The sequence below is a fragment of the Octodon degus genome, unplaced genomic scaffold (assembly GCF_000260255.1).
Source record: "Octodon degus isolate 3935 unplaced genomic scaffold, OctDeg1.0 scaffold00104, whole genome shotgun sequence".
NCBI classification, from domain to species: domain Eukaryota; kingdom Metazoa; phylum Chordata; class Mammalia; order Rodentia; family Octodontidae; genus Octodon; species Octodon degus.
In genome coordinates, this window is record NW_004524680.1 from 3,111,951 (window position 1) to 3,131,460 (window position 19,510).

The following is a 19,510-nucleotide window of genomic DNA, read 5'->3' on the forward strand; positions in this document are numbered from 1 at the left end:
TTTTTAAACCTATTTATGTGTGTGTGCGTGGCCAGCTCAGCCCACCAGGGGGCGGGGCTGGCTGACATGTGGTGCTGGGGGATTGAACCATGGTCTCTGTGGTTTGCTAAAGCTTATTCTAAGTAGGTGCTTTAGACCACTGAGCCATCTCAACAGCCACGCTTAAAGGCGTGTGCCACCGGGGATTGAACTCAGGACCCCGCGCTTGTCAGGCAAGCGCTTATTCTACTGAGCTATCTCTCCAGCTCTCCAGTTTTTAACTCTTAAGGTTTTTTGTTTTATTTTGTTTTGCTTTTGAGTGTGGATCAGGGATCACTCATCACCCACGGTATTCAAACTGCACTTTGCTCACTGCTCATTGAAGAAGCGGGAGGGTTTGGGTGCGACACAAACACGTTCCCATGCCCTTCTAGGACACCGAGGCCAGGACACATGTGCCTTGCCGCTCTAGCCTACAATCACAACTAACCCCGCTGCTCTAATGCAAGACCCCGCTCCCAAGCCCCAGCCGATGGTACTTCCGCCGGCCGGCAGGGGCCGCTGTTAGGCTGCATTCGCTCCCCCTGGCGGGCCTTGAAGGTACTGGAGACGGGAACTTCTGGGCGAGCACGGAACCTTGGGACTCGGCTTTCGAAAGCGGCCGGGCCCAGTCCGCCACCGTCCAGGTCCTCCGAGTTGCTTGTTTCCCGCTGGGCGCACTGCGCAGGTGCCGGAGCCTGGCTTCTTAGAGCTTGGCTTCCGTGCTGCTCGGCGAAGTCGCCGCGATCAAGGTTCCCAGTGGGCGCACCGAGCGGGCCCCAGCGGCGGTGACGGCGCCATGTACGCCGTGTACAAGCAGGCGCACCCGCCAACCGGCCTCGAGTTCGCGATGTACTGCAACTTCTTCAACAATAGCGAGCGCAACCTCGTGGTAGCGGGGACCTCGCAGCTCTACGTGTACCGTCTGAACCGCGACGCCGAGGTAGGCCAGGTGGGGACAGCGGAGGTGCTGCCGGCAGCGATGTCGCCAGGCTCCCCGAGCGGTCTCGGGCTTCTTGCCCTTAGAGCTGGTCTTGGACACCATCCAGCCCGGCGCGGGCTCGCCTGCACTCGCGGTCATGCCATGCGCTTTTGTGTCTTAGGCTGATGAGGAGCCTTTGCGTGCTGTGATGTGCGTGGTGAGAATGCGACGGTGAACCAGAGCTGCTCACACTTGGGAGGGACCTTCCACAAATAGATTTGTACACTGCCGCTGTGCCGCGGAGGGACTCCGGGAGGGAAAGAAGGACGCTGGGTGTTTTCAATAGGATGATCAGGGGATCTTCTCCGAGGCAGAGGAGGCATTTGTTAAGAGAAGAGCATTCCTATCTAAAGGAGCAAGTCTGGATCTAGCAGGAGACAAACTACTGGTAGGAGCTGTAGTAACATGGGACAAACCAATCAATGAGGTGGGAGAACACTTGGATGCTTTGGCTGCCAGAGGGAATGGAGCTGGTCCAGGAAGACCTATTGCAAGAGGAAGCTTATTAGGTATTCGGAGAGGGGTAATGCTTAGGCTGGTCAGTGGTGGGGAGGGAGGAGAGATGTTCAAAGCAGAGGAGGAAACAGCCTGTGAACAGCCCAGAGCATTTGCAGGTGGTGTGCGCAGTGTGTACCGTACAGGCCAGGACTATGCTGTCCAAAGGAGAGAGAAGCCATCCAGAGGGTTTTGAATAAGGACTGGCACCGGTAGAGAAGCAAGCTGGAGGAGGCTGCCTGTCCTCAGTACCCATCTAGCATATGTGCGTTTGTGCATGAAATGTGTCTGGCTTTGCTGGTACATCCACGGCGAAACAAGGAAAAATAGCGTTATTTTTTTGTTTTTTTGAGACAGGGTCTCACTGTGTAGTTTAGGTTGGCCTTGAGTTCACCATGTAGCCTGGCTTGCAAAGCAGTAAAAGAATGGAACACGGGGGGGGGGGGGGGGGAGTACTAGCTTAGTAGCACAGTATGGTGGTACACTCTTGTAATCCCAGCACTCAGGAAGCTGAGGCAGGAGGATACTGTGAGTTCAAGGCTAATCTGAGTATGTATGAGCCTCAACTGTATAGGGAGACCCTGTCTAAAAAAAGAAAGAAAGAAAGAAAAGAAAAAGGTTTTAGTGAGAACTTTGTATTTTATTTTATTTTTTTATTTTTTATTTTTTTTTCTTTAATAGTGGGGACTCTCGGGCCTGGGAGATGGCGCAGTAGAATAAGCGCTTCTCTGGCAAGTGCAAGGGCCTGAGTTCAATCCCTGGTTCCACCAAAAAAAAAAAAAAAAAAAAAAAAAAAAAAAAAAAAAAATCGTGGGGACTGAATCCAGGGCCTTTGCACTGAGATACTTCCCTAGTCTTTTTTATTTTTATTTTGGGTCAGGGTCTCACTAACTTGCTAAATTCCACAGGCTGGGTTTGAACTTGGCAATCTTCCTGCTTTACCTTCGTAGAGTGCTGGGATGACAGGCATGTTCCACCACATCCAGCTGAAGAATTCTTCCAAGTGAACCTGTGAAGCTAGTATCACATCAAATGAGAGCATCTTTGGCTGTATTTTGAAACTGTTTTTCCCAATTTTGAAAAATCTAATTTATATTTGTTTTGTTTTGGAGACAGGGTCTCACGTTCTGACTGGCTGTGAACTCACTGTGTAACCGAGGATGGCCTCAAAACATCACAGTCATTCTGCCTCAGCCTCCTAAGTGCTGGACTTAAGGCTTGTGCCAATACCTCCCTAAACTTTCAGTTTATTATTATTATTATTAAAGATTTATTTATTTATTTATTTATTTTGGCAGAACTAGGGATTGAACTCAGATCCTTGCATTTGCTAGTCAAGCGCTTATCCTACTGAGCCATCTCCCCAGCCCCTATTTATTTATTTATTTATTTGGTACAGGGTCTCTGCTGTGCAACTCAAACTCATAGTGATCCTCCTGTTTTCAGTCTCCCAAGCACTGAGATTACAGGTGTGCACCACCACGCCCAGTCTCAATTGCAGTCTCAGTGCGCCCCGGGGAAAGGGCTGGCATGACATGCTGAGAATCAAATCCCTGTCCCTACGCTTGCCTAAGCAGGCGTTTTAGTCCACTGAGCTATCTGGCCGGCCCTCATCACACTGTTTCAGTGGTCAGCACGGCACAGGACCGGCCTGTGATACTGGGAATTAAAGCCAGGTCCTTGCACTTGCCAGGCAGCTGCTTAGACCACTGAGCTATCTACCCGGGCCCTGAAGATTAATTCTGGTAACAGGTTTTGTTCCTGTAGACAGTGTAGTTTTACAAATTGGCAGCTTTTTTCCTAGTAGTGTATACTGAATCTAGGACCTCATGCATTCTAGACAAGTGCTTTATGTCTGGTACAGTGTCTTCCTAAATTGCCACCTGACCTTGAACTTGTAACCCTCCCATCTGTGCCTCCCAAGTAGCAGGGATTACAGGGATTACAGGTGTGCACCACTGGCATGCTGCTACATTTTTAACAAACTGGGTTCAAAGCCCACTGGAATTCATTTGTCTTTTCAGCGGATACTTAGTGTGCAGGCAGGTGGTGAGATGTTGCTACATGTTACAATCAGCAGTGCCTGCCCTGTGGAGCTTGCAGTGTGGATAACAGGCTGTGTACAGCCAAGATCTATGTGAGAGATGAATAGTGTGGGAACAGCAGAGGAGGATGGGGAGTGAGAAGCCAGGCTGCAGGGTTAAATCTTGCTTTCTTGGGAAGGTGGGATTTTGAAGAAGGAGGAGATGGTGGAGAAGCCTCTGTGAGTCAGGCAGAGAGGTTCTAGGTGGAGGAAGAGGGCCTTCCTGCAGAGGTCATGTGGCAGCAGGAAAAGAAGGTAGAGTGAGGGAGAATAGGTGGGCGAGGTGACAGTGCGCCATGCATAAGTTGGAGTCAAATGGGAAGTACAGTTTCAGCAGAGAAGTCATTGGACAGTGTGGTGGCCATGGAGTGATAGGAGTGGGTAGGGTGGGTGTGAAAGAGGAGCTGAGGGTGACATCCGGGTTTTGTGAGAGTCTGCGCAGCAGGTCTGAAATTAAGTCTGAACACTTGGAAGGATGTTGTTGCTGTTCCGTGGGGTGCAGAAGGCCAGGGGTGGAATTACGCTGAGACTTTCACTTCTGGACGTTGTATTAGTTTCTGCCTGCTGCATAGCAGTTCTTTCAAAACTTAGATGCTAAGCCAGTATTATCTCAAGCGTGTAATTGGAAGTGGCTTACCTGGGTGGCTCTTGCTCTGGTCCTCCCGTGAGGCAGGGCTGAAGTACTAATGCTTCCACTCAGCTGCGGTGTCTGCTTCCTGCACTCTCACTTGGCTGTTGGCAGGCCTCGTTCCTCCCTCACGGCCCCTCCACAGGCAGACGCCGTAGAGCAGAAGGCTACCGAGACCGACCACTGTCACTCCTGCCTTGTTGTACTGGTCATGCTGAACAACCCTGGTAGGGTGTGGGAGGCTGCAGAAGCTCTGTACAGGGCGCGGGTTGTTGAGGCTGTCTCACGCCCCCACCCACCCACCCACCCACCCACCACCTCTGATTCTGTCAGCTGGCACAGTGGAAGGGCAGGAGTAGTGTCTGGGCTGAGGTAAAATTGGGGTCTTGAGCCTATGAGTGCTGTCTGCCCTCTGAAACTGGTAAAGTTCCTCAGAAGACAGCCAAGAATAAGGGAACCCCAGCATTCAGAGGGGAGCCACCAAGGAATTGGAGAGGACCTGGCCAGGGAAGTAGGGGGAGCCCAGGGAGGGATCTGGCACTGGGTCTTTTGCTGCTGAACCGCAGGTGACTGGGGAGGGTGGTCTGGGGGCAGGCAAGGTTACGGCCCAACTTGACGAGGGTAGAGAGTTCCATGAGGGAGGAAACAGTGAACCCAGACAGTTGTGCAAAAAAGGTTTGTACAAAAGAAAGCAAAGAAATAAACCAATAATAAGCATGGAAAGAGTGCTTTTTAAATTTTTTTTTTTTTAATTTGCTGCCACCGTACTCGCCCTCTTAATTTTTTTTTTATTTTTAAATTTTTTATTTATTATTTTGTGGTGCAGGAGATCAAATCCAGAGCCTGCATGCTGGGCAAGAGCTCTGCCATTAAGTCCCCCACCCCATTTTACTTTTATTCTTTTTGCGGAACCGGGGATTGAACTCAGGTCCTTATGCTTGCCAGGGAAGCGCTTATTCCACTGAGCCATCTCCTCCTTTTTATTTTTAAATATTTATTTATTTAGTGTGAGTGCGCGTGGCCAGCTCAGCCCACCAGGGGGCAGGACTGGCCTGTTGGGGGATTCTTTTTTTTTTTTTTTTGGCGGAGCCAGGGATTGAACTTGGGTCCTGCGCTTGCCAGGGAAGCGCTTATTCCACTGAGCCATCTCCCCGGCCCCTCCATTTTACTTTTAAAAACTTTTTGAGTGCATGTTTACAGTACATGGTGATTACATTCATTGTAGGACCTGGTACATGTACATATCTCAATTATTTTTTTCTCCCTTTTTAAAATTTATTATCATTATTATTTATTAACGTATTTTTTAGTTTTTTGAGACAGGGTCTTGCTGTGTAGCCCAGGTTGGCCTCAAATTCACAATGATCCTACTGCCTCAGTCTCCTAAATGCTGGGATTAAGGCATGTGCCACCATGCCTAGTTTCTTTTCCTTTTCCTTTTCCTGCCTCAGCCTCCCAACTACTAAAATCGACCATACCTGGCTGAAGAGCATTTTCTTTCTTTTGACACAGGGTGCAGTTTGGACTTGCATTGTGTTCACTTTTGTAGCCTTCAGGCTGGTCTCAAACTCACAGAGATCCTCCTGGCTCAACCTCCGAACTGCTGGGATTACAGGTGTGTACCACCACACCCTGTTAAGGGGCTACATGTTGGGCTCCCACATCCAGGGTGAGACCACATGGCAGGTGGGGCTGGGGATTTAATTTGGGTCCTTGTGCTTACCAAGTAGGGGCTTATGCCTGTGAGCTATCTCTCCAGCCCCTCTACCTACATTTTCCTCCAGAAGATTTAGTGTTTCTGTTTTAATATTTAAATCTTCAATCCATTTTGACTGTAGCTTTGTGCACCGTGATAGTCATGAGTCTAGTTTTAACCCTCAGCATGTGGAAAGCCAGTTTTTCCAGCACCATTTATTAACGTGGCTATCTTTCTTCCAGTGAGCCTGTTTGCCCCTTTATCAAAGATAAGATGGCTGGGCTGGGGAGATAGCTCAGTAGAATAAGCTCCTGCCTGGCAAGCACAAGGTCCTGAGTTCAATCTCTGGTACTACCAAAAAAAAAAAAAAAAAAAGATAAGATGGCTGAGTTTACAGTTGTGTCTGCATCTTCTGATCTGTTCCACTGATCCTCAGGTCTGTCTCTATGCCAGTACCATGCTGATTTTATCACAGTGGCTTTATAGTATAATTTCAGGTCAGGGATTGTGATACCTCCTGCCTTTCCTTTGTTTCCCAGGATTGCTTTTGCTATTCTGGGTCTCTTCTGGTTCCAAATGAATTTGAAGAAAGTTTTCTTTATCTCTGTGAGGTATAGTAATGGTATTTTTTTCTTTTCTTCTTCTTTTTTTTTTTTTTTTTGAGGAACCGGGTATTGAACTCAGACCCTTGTGCTTGCCAGGGAAGCGCTTATTCCACTGACCCATCTCCCCGGCCCCTTTAATTTGTTTTGTCTCCTTTTCTCAATTGTTTGTACTTTCTCTCCTTAATTTCTTTGTGTTTTTCTGTCTGTTTCCAATTTTACATGCATATATCTGGTAATATGAATAACTGGTTGGAAGACAACTCTGTGTATTACAACAAATACTGGGTAGGGCTAGGCAGATAGCTCAGTGGATTAAAGCGCCTTCTTAGGCAGATTCAGGGACCAGGTTCTATCCTAGGCATGCCCTGCCAACTCTGTCCCCAGGGCATGCTGAGCCAGTATAGAGACTGGGTATGGTGGTGCACGCCTGTAATCCCAGTGCTTGGGAGGCTGAAAACAGAGTCTGATCTGTGTAGTGAGACCCTGTAGACCCTGTACTAAATACATAAAAAAGAAACAAACTGTGAACTTCATATTATTTTGTTAAATGAAGTTCTAGATCACTTGTAATTTTTTAATTCTAATTTGTACTCTCTTTAAAAAAAAAAAAAGAAAATGGGGCCAGCAAGATAGCTCAGCATTCTAAAGTGCCTGCTTAGGCAAGCTTAGGCAGGTGCAGAGGACTGTGGTTTGATGCCCCAGCACCACATGCTGTGCCAACCCCGTCCTCAGGGTGGGCTGAGCCAGCCAAAATAAATAAATAAACAATAAATAAATAAAAATTAAAAAGTAAAGTAAAAGAAGGCTGAGGCAGGATAATTACAAATTTAAGTCCAATCTGGGCAACTTAGTGATTTAATGAGACCCTTTCTCAAAATTAAAATAGGTTGTAGTTCAATGTAGATTCTCCAGAACCAAGAGGTTGGCAAGAGATTAAAAACAGCAGTGCAGAGGGGGGAATTAAAAAAAAAAAAAAACAACAAAAAACAAACAGCAGTGCAAAGTTGTTCATGGTGGTGCATGCCTGTGATCCCAGCACTTGGGAAGCTGAGGCAGGAGGATTGTTGGGAGTTTGAGACCAACCTGGGCTACAAAGTGAGCTCAAGGCCAGCCTGAACTACATAGCATCACCCTGTCTCAAACAAAGAAACAGTTGTACAGTGTCCTCTCACTAGTCGCAGCCCACAGAAGTTAAAGAACCTTTTAAGTTATTTAGTGGGTATAGAATATCCTAAAGGATCCTTAAGGCACTGGATATGGCTGTAGAGCCACAGCTGCCCATTGTAGGTCAGTGTGACACACACCAGACAGATGCAGGAGAGGGCCAGGGTTGGAGATGGAGGAGGGAGGGCTCAGCCCATTAGCTGCTGTGTGGCCAAGCTGCCCCGGGCACATAGCCCCGGGCAGTCATAGTCACACACACCTGTGTGTTGGGTTGGGCTAGGACACAGCAGGCCAGGTGTGTCTGTGTCTCCTCACTCCCATTTTGCCCCTTCTGGTCTTCCAGGCAATGTGGTGCCCTCGGAGTAGTCAGGCCTCTTGCAGTGGTTCAGGTTGTTGGAGAGAAGACAGAAGTGGCCAGTCACTGGGGCACAGTACAGTTCAGATCAGCTCCACTCTGCAGCTGTCTTGAATTTGTCCCCGGGGGAGTAGCACACGTGTAACCCTGTGGCATGGAGGGGATCCTGACCCAGTGGCACCTGATCTATGCGAAGAGCTTGGAGCCTCCTTTGTTTCCCTCTTTGAGACTAGGTCTTGTTTTATAGTCTGGGAACTCCTAGGCTCAAGGGGTTCTCCCACTTTAGCCTGCCAAGTCCTGGGGCCACGGCCCTTACCATGTGCTGGTTCATCAGGACCTCCTTGTAGCTATGGCCAAAGTCTGTCTTGTACTGTCTGGGTTGAACCTGGGCCAGGGCCACCACTGTCTGTAGGTCCAAAGCTAGACACATTTAGGGCTAGAAGTTGAGTACATGTAGTGTGGGATGGCCTTCTGGGGCAGCTGAGTCAAGGGGTTCCTGGGAAGCCCAGTGGCCAGGCTGGGAGCGTCGATACGTGAGGGTGTGCACAGCTGTGTGCATGCACTGGCTTGCATACCACCCACTGGAGAGAATTTGGGTAGAGCTTCCTGGTGGCAGGGGCTGAGTGCTTCCAGATGAGTTGTCACCCACTGTCTCCACTTTTTCCCCTTTCAGGCTCTGACCAAGAATGACAGGACCACAGGTGAGTATGGGGATCTGCCCTGGCCCTGCTTGCGGGTGTGCAGCAGTCAGAGCGCAGGGGCTCAGATCCTGGCCTTCCCTAGAGGGGAAGTCCCATCGGGAGAAGCTGGAGCTGGTGGCCTCCTTCTCTTTCTTCGGCAATGTCATGTCCATGGCCAGTGTGCAGCTGGCAGGTGCCAAGCGGGACGCGCTGCTCCTCAGCTTCAAGGATGCGAAGGTGAGCAGGGATGCAGTGGGCAAGTCCTGGGCTCTGGATGGCTTGTGGGGGAAGTGCTGGTGGAGCCACTGGTACTTGCTGGACTGGTGTGTGGGCCACAGCTCTGACCTCCTGCCCCCAGCTATCAGTGGTGGAATATGACCCGGGAACCCATGACCTGAAGACACTGTCTTTGCACTACTTTGAGGAGCCTGAGCTACGGGTAGGCTTCGCCATGGCCTCCTCCCTGCCCTGGTGCTCTCCTGGGTCCCGCCCTGCAGCCAGGCTGACCCCTCTCTGTCCCTAGGATGGGTTCGTGCAGAACGTGCACACACCTCGAGTGCGCGTGGACCCAGACGGCCGCTGTGCAGCCATGCTCATCTATGGCACGCGGCTGGTGGTGCTGCCCTTCCGGAGGGAGAGCCTGGCTGAGGAGCACGAGGGGCTCGTGGGTGAGGGGTGAGTGCCACAGGGGGGCATGGGCACCCCATTCCCTGTGCCCTGTGGACTGGGGCACAGCTCCTCTGATACCTGTGACCCCCAGGCAGAGGTCCAGCTTCCTGCCCAGTTACATCATCGATGTGCGGGCCCTGGATGAGAAGCTGCTCAACATTGTTGACTTGCAGTTCCTGCACGGCTACTATGAGCCCACCCTGCTCATCTTGTTTGAGCCCAACCAGACCTGGCCCGGGTGAGCCCTGGAGGCCCTCGTGCTGTGCATTCCTGGCTGCCTCTGCCTTGGGCGAGCCAGAGGGAGGGATGTGGTGGTTGTTCCCTTGGAGGGAAGGAGTGGGGTGGGCCACTGCCTCTGGCTGACCTGCTTCCTGCTCTAGGCGGGTGGCTGTGAGGCAGGACACATGCTCTATTGTGGCCATCTCATTGAACATCACACAGAAAGTCCACCCTGTCATCTGGTCCCTCACCAGCCTACCTTTCGACTGTACCCAGGCACTGGCTGTGCCCAAGCCCATAGGTGAGGGCCTAGTGGAGCTGTGTGGTGATGGGGTGGGGGGCACGGAGCCTGCTTACCAGCCCATGTCCACTTCTAGGTGGGGTAGTCATCTTCGCAGTCAACTCGCTACTGTACCTGAACCAGAGTGTCCCTCCATATGGTGTGGCGCTCAACAGCCTCACCACGGGCACTACCGCTTTCCCCTTGCGTGAGTACAGTGGCCAGGGCAGGGTGGGGGGAGGCCTTCAGGTGGGCTGACTGCCCTTCCCGCAGGCACTCAGGAGGGCGTGCGGATCACTCTGGATTGTGCGCAGGCTGCCTTCATCTCCTATGACAAGATGGTCATCTCCCTCAAGGGTGGCGAGATGTGAGCTCTAGCCCATGAGTAGTCCACCCTGGGACCCCACACTCCCTCCCTGTCCCCTCAGTGCTCCCTATCCTGACTCCTCACCGCACCCCTGGACTCCTTCTGTACTTAGTGCTCACCACATCCCCCTCTGATCACCTCCCTAGCTATGTGCTGACTCTCATCACTGATGGCATGCGTAGCGTCCGTGCGTTCCACTTTGACAAGGCTGCTGCCAGTGTCCTCACCACCAGTGTGAGTAGGATGACAGGGTGGGGCTGGGGAGGGTTGCCCTGGGGCCAGACATGGCCCTGACATCAACCACATGTCCTCTCAGATGGTTACCATGGAGCCTGGGTACTTGTTCCTGGGCTCTCGCCTGGGCAATTCCCTCCTCCTCAAGTACACGGAGAAATTGCAGGAACCCCCTGCCAGCACAGTCCGAGAGGCTGCCGACAAGGTGGGTATCCATAGGGTGGAGCCCTGAACCTGTCCCGTCTCTGCCCTCTGTGTGGGACAGTCTCAGGGCTGCTTATCACCTTCTCCCTCCTCACAGGAAGAGCCTCCCTCCAAGAAGAAGCGGGTGGACTCGGCGGTAGGCTGGGCAGGTGAGGGCTGGGGTGAGCGGGGCAGGTGAGGGCTGGGGTGAGCGGGGCAGGTGAAGGGCTAAAATGCCCAGGGCCAGGCTCAGGGGGGCTTTGTGTGCTACAGGGGGCAAGACAGTGCCACAGGACGAGGTGGACGAAATTGAGGTGTATGGCAGTGAGGCCCAGTCAGGTACACAGCTGGCCACCTACTCCTTTGAGGTTCGTGTAGAATGTGATTTTTAAGGTGAAGTAGTAACCCCCACTCCTTCTATCCCCTCTGACTGCTACTGTGCCTGCAGGTGTGTGACAGCATGCTCAACATCGGACCCTGTGCCAACGCTGCTGTGGGTGAACCTGCCTTCCTCTCTGAAGAGGTGCCTGAGGGATCTTGGGCCTGGGTTGGGGCCTGGTAGGGACAGCATCCTCACCTCATCCTGTGCAGTTTCAGAACAGCCCTGAGCCAGACCTGGAGATTGTGGTTTGCTCCGGCTATGGGAAGAATGGAGCTTTGTCAGTGCTGCAGGTGTGTGAAGGGAAGGGCTGCAGGGTAGACTCCAGGGGACCTAGGTAGGCTGGCTCCCCGACCTTCCCATCTTCATTCCAGAAGAGTATCCGGCCCCAGGTGGTGACAACCTTTGAACTTCCTGGCTGCTATGACATGTGGACAGTCATAGCTCCTGTGCGTAAGGAGGAGGTAGGCAAGAGTGAACTCAGGAAGTCTGGAGGGTGTGGACCACTGGTGTCCTGGGAACAGCCTGGTTCACATGGTCAAGGCCACATGTTTGTGTCATCAGACCATGGCTCCTATCCTACCTCTCTTTGGCCCTTATAGGAAGAAACACCCAAAGCAGAGGGCTCAGAACAGGAAACCAGTGCCCCTGAAGCAGAGGATGATGGGCGGAGACATGGGTTTCTCATTCTGAGCCGGGAAGACTCTACCATGGTAGGACTGGGCCTGGGTCTGGGGCTTGGGGTCCCCAAAGAGAATAAAGCTCACTGTGGCCATCTGCAGATCTTACAGACAGGCCAGGAGATTATGGAGCTGGACACCAGTGGTTTCGCCACCCAGGGCCCCACAGTCTTCGCTGGAAACATTGGGGACAATCGCTACATTGTCCAGGTGTCACCACTGGGCATCCGTCTGCTGGAAGGAGGTGGGCAGGTCCTATAGGGCCATGTCCTGGGGGTACATTCTGAGGGGGAGCAATGGGTACGAATGGCTGACCACCTTGTGTCCACAGTGAATCAGCTACACTTCATACCTGTGGACCTGGGTGCTCCCATCGTGCAATGTGCAGTGGCTGACCCCTATGTGGTTATCATGAGTGCCGAGGGTCACGTTACCATGTTCCTGCTGAAGAGTGATTCCTATGGAGGCCGCCACCACCGCCTGGCCCTGCACAAGCCTCCACTGCACCATGTAGGTCCTCCCACCCCATGCCTGTGATCCCCCACCCACTTATCTCCGCTGTGGTTGAGCCCCATACTCGCTCCCTGCAGCAGTCCAAGGTGATCACGCTCTGCCTGTACCGTGATGTCAGCGGCATGTTCACTACAGAGAGCCGCCTGGGCGGTGCCCGTGATGAGCTGGGGGGTCGCAGTAGCTTGGAGGCAGAGGGCCTGGGCTCGGAGACCAGGTATGTGGGAGCCAAGAGAGTGGTGGCCTGGGTCCCCAGGGCAGGCTGTGACATGTCTTTTGGCTCCCAGCCCCACAGTGGACGATGAGGAGGAGATGCTATATGGGGACTCCAGCTCCCTCTTCAGCCCTAGCAAGGAGGAGGCCCGGAGGAGCAGCCAGCCCCCTGCTGACCGAGAACCCACACCCTTCCGAGCAGAGCCCACCCACTGGTGCCTGCTGGTGCGGGAGAACGGCACCATGGAGGTAGGTAGGCCTGCAGCACGCCAGCCCCTGTAGCACAGCGACTCGTCACTAACCTTCATTCCCCACAGATCTACCAGCTCCCAGACTGGCGGCTGGTGTTCCTGGTGAAGAACTTCCCTGTGGGACAGCGGGTCCTAGTGGACAGCTCCTCTGGACAGCCCACCACACAGGGGGAGGCCCGCAAGGAGGAAGCCACACGCCAGGGCGAGCTGCCACTGGTCAAGGAGGTGTTGCTGGTTGCTTTGGGGAGTCGCCAGAGCAGGCCCTATCTGCTGGTGAGTACTCTGTGGGCTGCCTGCCCCTGAAAGCCGTGCGCACATTGATGGCCCTGTCTCTCTGGTCCCTTAGGTGCATGTGGACCAGGAGCTGCTCATCTATGAGGCCTTCCCTCACGACTCCCAGCTTGGCCAGGGCAACCTCAAAGTCCGTTTCAAGAAGGTATCAGACCCTGCTAGGATGTGGGCATACGGGAGTCCAGGCTTATAGAGCCTGGCTTTCATCGTGACCTTTGCCAGGTCCCCCACAACATCAACTTTCGTGAGAAGAAGCCCAAGCCATCCAAAAAGAAGGCAGAAGGTGGGAGCACTGAGGAGGGGTCTGGGGTCCGAGGCCGTGTGGCACGTTTCCGCTACTTTGAGGACATTTATGGCTATTCAGGGGTAGGTAGGTACTGTGTGGGAACCTGGGAGTCTAGATGCTTGGGACCCTACTCAGTGTCCCCTGCTGTTTGTCCCCAGGTATTCATTTGTGGCCCCTCACCCCACTGGCTCCTGGTGACTGGTCGGGGGGCCCTGCGGCTCCACCCCATGGGTATCGATGGCCCCATCGACTCCTTCGCCCCATTCCACAATGTCAACTGCCCCCGTGGCTTTCTGTACTTCAACAGACAGGTAGGAAGGCTCAGGCTATTTCCCTTCTGTGGGCCCCCCACGCCATAATGGAGGGCCTTGATACTAGGGTAGGAGGGATCCTCAGTTTTCCCCAGAGAACCTGGGACAGTGTCTGAGGAGGGTGGGATGTGGCCTTCCTAGAGAAAATGTCTGGAGCTTGGGGCAGCTGGGAGTGGAGGCAGTGATGAGGTCGCTCGCTGTGGCCCTGGGGTGCACATGGGAAGGTCTGCCCCAGCCACGCTGAGCCAGCTTGCACTTCCATTCTGCCTATAACTGCTGTGTTGACTTTTGAGACAGGCGTACCCCTTTTCTGAGCCAGTTTTCTTACCCATGCCGCCCTGCTTAGCAGCAGTGACGTCCTGGGTCACTCAGGGACTCTGACATGGCAAGTGCACCCCAGGGATCCTGTAGAACTTGTAACTGCTCCAGTCCTTGACCCAGGGACTCTCCTATTTTTCTAGTCTGCAAGGCCTCCTTTGCCAGCAGCTTCCAGTGTCCTCTGCTAGTGTTCCCAGCCTGGGGTGAACCCAGGAGAATAGACAGGGGCTTGTGAATGGGAGGAACTTGGCCACCAGTGCTGCAGCACCTGCTGGGCCCTCACTGGGCACAGTGGCATATAGCTTTCCCTTGCTCTGGCAGAGCCAAGGGTAGCTAGCATCAAGGAGACCTTAGTGACCTGCATCTGCCCATCATGCCCTTGGCTGTCACAGGCCTCACTGACCTTCACTCCCAGGGTGAGCTGAGGATCAGTGTCCTGCCGGCTTACTTGTCCTACGATGCCCCGTGGCCTGTCAGGAAGATCCCTCTGCGCTGCACAGCCCATTACGTGGCTTATCACGTGGAGTCCAAGGTCTGTTTTCCACCACACCCCACACAGCCTCCCCACTTTCTTCCTGGCCTTGTGTATGACACCCCTAATCCTTCAGGTGTATGCTGTGGCCACCAGCACCAGCACACCATGCACCCGCATCCCACGAATGACAGGGGAAGAAAAGGAGTTTGAGGCCATTGAGAGAGGTATGTAGCACTGGAGATGGGAGGGCTGTGTTTAGGGCTGGCTCTGACCACCACCCTGCCCATCCCTGCAGATGACAGGTACATCCACCCACAGCAAGAGGCCTTCTCTATCCAGCTCATCTCCCCAGTTAGCTGGGAGGCCATTCCCAATGCCAGGTAAGACAGGGCCTGAGTGGGGGCTATGCCTTGCTTGCCAGGCTGGAGTGTCCTAAGGAGGCCTGGCCTTGTGCAGGATCGAACTAGAGGAGTGGGAACACGTTACGTGCATGAAGACAGTGTCACTGCGCAGCGAGGAGACCGTGTCAGGCCTCAAAGGCTATGTGGCCGCTGGAACCTGCCTCATGCAGGGGGAGGAAGTCACATGTCGAGGGCGGGTAAGGGGGCAGTAGGTGGGGGAAGGGCCACTGGGTGGGGGAGGCAGTACCTCTGCCATCTCCATGTGTCCCTTTCCTGCTTAGATTCTGATCATGGATGTGATTGAGGTGGTGCCTGAGCCTGGCCAGCCCCTAACCAAAAACAAGTTCAAGGTCCTGTATGAGAAGGAACAGAAGGGGCCCGTGACAGCCCTGTGCCACTGCAATGGCCACCTTGTGTCAGCCATCGGCCAGAAGGTCTGCTGTCCTTGCCTGCCCCACCCACCTGTGCCCGTGCCATTTGCCTCCGCTCACCCACAACCCCCTGCAGATCTTCCTGTGGAGCCTCCGGGCCAGTGAGCTGACAGGCATGGCCTTCATCGATACCCAGCTGTACATCCATCAGATGATCAGCGTAAAAAACTTCATCCTGGCTGCAGATGTCATGAAGAGCATCTCACTGCTACGCTACCAGGAGGAGAGCAAGACCCTGAGCCTGGTGTCCCGGGTACTCCATGTGGCTTAGCAGTGGGGTGGGCACCGGCCCGAGGCCCAGCCTGACCCCCCCCCCTTCCCCAGGATGCCAAGCCCCTGGAAGTGTACAGCGTGGATTTCATGGTGGACAACGCCCAGCTAGGTTTCCTGGGTGAGCATACAGGGTCTTCCTGGGAGAGTGCTGTAGGGCTGGGACTCCACAGCTGGCTGACTCGGCCTCTGTCCTCCTCAGTGTCTGACCGAGATCGCAACCTTATGGTGTACATGTACCTGCCAGAAGGTGAGTGTGTCCCTGGCAACCCCCTTCACTGGGCACCAGGTGCTTGGCTGGCAGTGACCTGGGTCGCTCTGGCTTAGCCAAGGAGAGTTTTGGAGGCATGCGCCTGCTGCGCCGGGCAGACTTCCACGTGGGAGCGCATGTGAACACGTTCTGGAGGACCCCGTGCCGGGGGGCTACAGAGGGGCCCAGCAAGAAGTCAGTTGTGTGGGAGAATAAGCACATCACATGGTTTGGTGAGTGCCAGACAGCTGTCCCTGGAGGGCAGGGGGTGGTGACAGTGTGGCTCACACTGTGTCCTCTGATCCTGCAGCTACACTGGATGGTGGCATTGGGCTCCTGCTGCCCATGCAGGAGAAGACCTACCGGCGTTTGCTGATGCTGCAGAACGCACTAACCACCATGCTGCCCCACCATGCCGGCCTCAATCCCCGTGCCTTCCGGTGAGTGCCTGCCCTTGCTTACCTCCCCAGCCCCATTACCCTGCCAGGTCTTCCGTTACCCCCACCAAATGCCCACCTTCCCCAGGATGTTGCATGTAGATCGGCGCATCCTGCAGAACGCTGTACGGAATGTCCTTGATGGGGAGCTGCTTAACCGGTACCTGTACCTTAGCACTATGGAGCGTGGTGAGCTGGCTAAGAAGATTGGAACTACGCCTGACATTGTGAGTACCCAGCCTGCCTGCCCACCCCAGCCCACTCCCAACCTGCTTGGGTCTTGCCCTGACCTCCCTCTTTCCACAGATCCTGGATGATTTGCTGGAGACAGACCGAGTCACTGCCCACTTCTAGCCCTGATCCTACCCACCCATACATACTACCTCTTGCCCTTTTTTGTACAAAATACAAGGAGAACAATTTATTTGAGAAAAGTGTGTGGTCATTGTGTTGTCAGAGCCTCAGGGGTAGTCCATATCACTACCCCCTCATGTCTAGGTCTCCAGGTACTGGTAGAGCTCTTCAGTCTGGGATAGAAGGCCCAGGTGGGTGAGAACACGAACCAGGAAGGCAGTGAGTCGCATAGTCAGGGTCTCCAGCCTGTGGTGGCAGGGCCAAGGGTCAAGGGCTGTGGGGAGCAGGTCCTGACCAGCTGTGCAGCTAGTCCTGTATGCCTGCTCACTCACCTGAGGGCCACCTCAAACTTGAGCGTTTCCCAGATGACCCTGACACGGCACAGGAGGCTACTGCCGTAGATGCCCTGGTACATTCTACTTGCCAGCCGGCTCCAGCCCCGAACAGCGCTGTGTCAGACACATGGATAAGCTGCTGACCCGCCTTGCCCCCATGCTACCCTCAGGTCAACCAACCTCTTGGCCATGAGGAAGTAGCGGTCCACTGGAGTGCCAAGGGCCACGTTGATGGCACGCACAGTATTGATGTTGCGCAACACGAGCAGCATGGACCGTGGCATTGCCTTGAGCACCCGCATGACACTCTCGAAGTGGTCACGAGCCATGTCCTGCATGTAGGCTGCCTCCTCGTGGCTCAGCAGGCGAGAGGTCCACAGTCGCTCTAGGCGCACGGGCCGCTGCATGAGCACCTCGGAGAACAGCATGTAGTCTGCAGAGGTACAGCCTGAGCAGGCTCTGCAGCAGGCCTTGCAGGTGACCCCACCTGTCCACCCTGGCAGCCAATAGCCACCCTCACCTTGTACACCAAGTGCAGCTGAGTGTGCCTTCATTGCTGCGTCGTCCCTCAGGATGATGGCTCGCCACAGCTGGCACAGGGATTCCCGGTCCCTGTGGGAGCCTAGCAATGAGCCTACATAGCAGGGCACAAGATGGGCCCAGGGAGAGCCTTGCCCAGCTCCCACCCGCCCGCCCCCACTTACTTCTGATCCAGGAACTCGTAGAGCCCATGGTCCAGCAGCACCAGCTCTGCCTTCCCATCTGGGCCTCTCCTCACCAAAACTACGGACACAACACGTCAGCTCATGCCACCCCCACCAAGACCCTACCCTGGGGTGGTTTCCTACCGTTGCCAGGGTGGGGGTCAGAGTGGATGAACCCTGTGTAGAAGATCTGCTCAGCAAAAGCCTGGATCAGCTTCTCTGCTACCTGGGGAAAGGATGGGACGGATATGCAGTAGACACAGGCAACACCCCCGTACCCTGCCCTGCGTGTAGCACTCACATCCTGCGCTGCTAGTCCCTGGCTCCTGATGGCCTCCACGTCGTTAACTTTGCATCCTTCACAGAAGTCAGCTGTCAGCACCCTCTGGGAGAGAGCGAGAGGCTAAGCTCAGTAGATGGGTGCTGCCCCCTAGGAAGGAGCCAGCCAGCCTACCTTGCTAGATTTGTCCCAGTGTACTCTGGGGACCACAACGTAGCGGAAATGCTTCAACTCCTGTGCACAGCGCTCCGCATTGCGGCCCTCATTCTCAAAGTCCAGCTCCTGGGCCAGGGTCCCCTTCAGATCCTGCAGCCAGACAGGTACTTAAGGGGCAAAGTCCAGGCCCAACTTCCACCCACCACCTGGAGGATGTGGCTCCCACCCGCTGGGGTAGTGCTACCTGTAGGACCCAGCTAAAGCCAAAGCTGGGGTGCATGAGCTCCACAAGCCGCAGCAGGACCTCCAGTGTGTGCACATCTGCCTCAAAGCGGTCTTGCAGGTCAATGTACTGCACCTGGGAGGGGCAGGCTCTGTCTAGGTCCAGGATGGCCACCATGCCAAGAGCCTAACCCTGGACGTACAGCCCAGGTACCTTCACGGCCACAGTGGTGCCATCCTGTAGCTTGGCGCGGTGCACTTGTGCCAGGCTCGCGGCAGCCATTGGCTGGTACTCAAACTCCTGGAAGAGCTCCTGAGGGAGTACCCGGAAGTCTTCAAGGAACAAGTCATCCACCTGATGAGAACAGGAGTTAGCAGCAACTGGCCATCCTTGTCTCCTACCCTCCCATGGGTGGAGCTCACCTCCCGAAAGCCACGTGTGAGGGCCCTATCCTCCAGCACACGCAGGGTCCTGATGTACTCTGGTGGCAGCAGATGGTTGAAGGCACACAGCCCCTGGCCCAGCTTCACATAGAGGCCACCATTGCGGATGGCCCCTGTCACCAGGGCATCAGCTGCTCGCTGGTGACACGCAGACATCACCTCCACATACCCCGGGCTGTTCTGACCAGAGGCATGGAGGGGATGATGGGGCAGGTGGCCACCTCCTTAGTCCCCCAGCACCCACCACCTCCAGCGTATTCCCACATGCCCAGGCATGAGGACAGACCTCATCTATCCCTCGCAGGATGACGTTGGTACACCACCAATAGTCCAGGGAGATATTCAGGCCGATCCTCAGGGACCTGCGGGCAGAGGTAGGCTCAGCCAAGACCCAGGCCCTGGGGCTCCTGTGTGGTCGCTCATTCCCCAAGCCTCCTTGAGGTCTATCCTTATTCCTGCCACCCCTCTGGAGCTCATGAGAACTTTTTGGTCCTTCTATTTGGGATTTCTATGTAGGCAGGAGGGTCACAGGACAGACACTAACATCATCTCAAAGTGTCACCCCTGTGTACTTATCAATGACAAGGAGGAACATGCTGAAATTTAAGAGACAAACAGATCCTTACGCCACCTGACTGGACACTGAGAATATACCATGTGTCACTTTAATAGTGTCCCCAACAAGAGCACATCACCTGAATCAGACCTCACAAATATAAAAAAATCCGCCCCCCAAAACAAAAACAAAAACAAAACAAAACAAAAAAACTCCACAGAAGGGGCTGGGGAGATGGCTCAGTGGAATAAGTACTTGCTTGGCAAGCGCAAGGGCCCGAATTCAATCCCGGTTTTGG

General features: G+C 54.2%; 2 protein-coding genes across 6 annotated transcripts in view; one reads left to right on the forward strand and one right to left on the reverse strand.

The window, feature by feature from the left end:
• Positions 1-699: 699 nt before the first annotated feature.
• Positions 700-16,587, forward strand: Cpsf1 (cleavage and polyadenylation specific factor 1). The gene is made up of 37 exons (XM_004638872.2): positions 700-961; positions 8,700-8,727; positions 8,810-8,943; positions 9,065-9,145; positions 9,230-9,381; positions 9,467-9,613; positions 9,756-9,895; positions 9,972-10,082; positions 10,148-10,241; positions 10,388-10,475; positions 10,558-10,680; positions 10,777-10,828; positions 10,932-11,026; positions 11,107-11,181; positions 11,250-11,330; positions 11,412-11,501; positions 11,640-11,750; positions 11,820-11,961; positions 12,049-12,227; positions 12,308-12,444; positions 12,515-12,689; positions 12,758-12,964; positions 13,038-13,127; positions 13,205-13,348; positions 13,427-13,579; positions 14,313-14,429; positions 14,506-14,596; positions 14,668-14,752; positions 14,829-14,970; positions 15,055-15,207; positions 15,281-15,457; positions 15,529-15,595; positions 15,677-15,724; positions 15,802-15,957; positions 16,035-16,164; positions 16,250-16,388; positions 16,468-16,587. Exons 1-37 carry the CDS (start codon positions 818-820, stop codon positions 16,513-16,515), a joined length of 4,326 nt encoding a protein of 1,441 aa, XP_004638929.1. The 5' UTR covers positions 700-817; the 3' UTR covers positions 16,516-16,587.
• Adck5 (aarF domain containing kinase 5) overlaps positions 16,564-19,510 on the reverse strand; it is a 17,774-nt gene continuing 14,827 nt past the window's right edge. Inside the window, exons 4-15 of one of the 5 annotated variants that reach the window (XM_023723885.1) lie at positions 18,943-19,018; positions 18,636-18,836; positions 18,427-18,567; positions 18,235-18,348; positions 18,009-18,140; positions 17,856-17,939; positions 17,699-17,780; positions 17,555-17,633; positions 17,371-17,462; positions 17,031-17,283; positions 16,848-16,964; positions 16,564-16,761 (exon numbers count right to left, since the gene is read on the reverse strand). In XM_023723885.1, coding sequence (XP_023579653.1) covers positions 16,656-16,761; positions 16,848-16,964; positions 17,031-17,283; positions 17,371-17,462; positions 17,555-17,633; positions 17,699-17,780; positions 17,856-17,939; positions 18,009-18,140; positions 18,235-18,348; positions 18,427-18,567; positions 18,636-18,836; positions 18,943-19,018 — 1,477 coding nt within the window. In that variant the 3' untranslated portion in view covers positions 16,564-16,655. Of the gene's footprint in view, positions 16,790-16,847; positions 16,965-17,030; positions 17,284-17,370; positions 17,463-17,554; positions 17,634-17,698; positions 17,781-17,855; positions 17,940-18,008; positions 18,141-18,234; positions 18,349-18,426; positions 18,568-18,635; positions 18,837-18,942; positions 19,023-19,510 lie in introns of those variants that run through there. The other 4 variants (XM_004638873.2, XM_023723888.1, XM_023723886.1 and 1 more) reach the window with 4 other exon arrangements.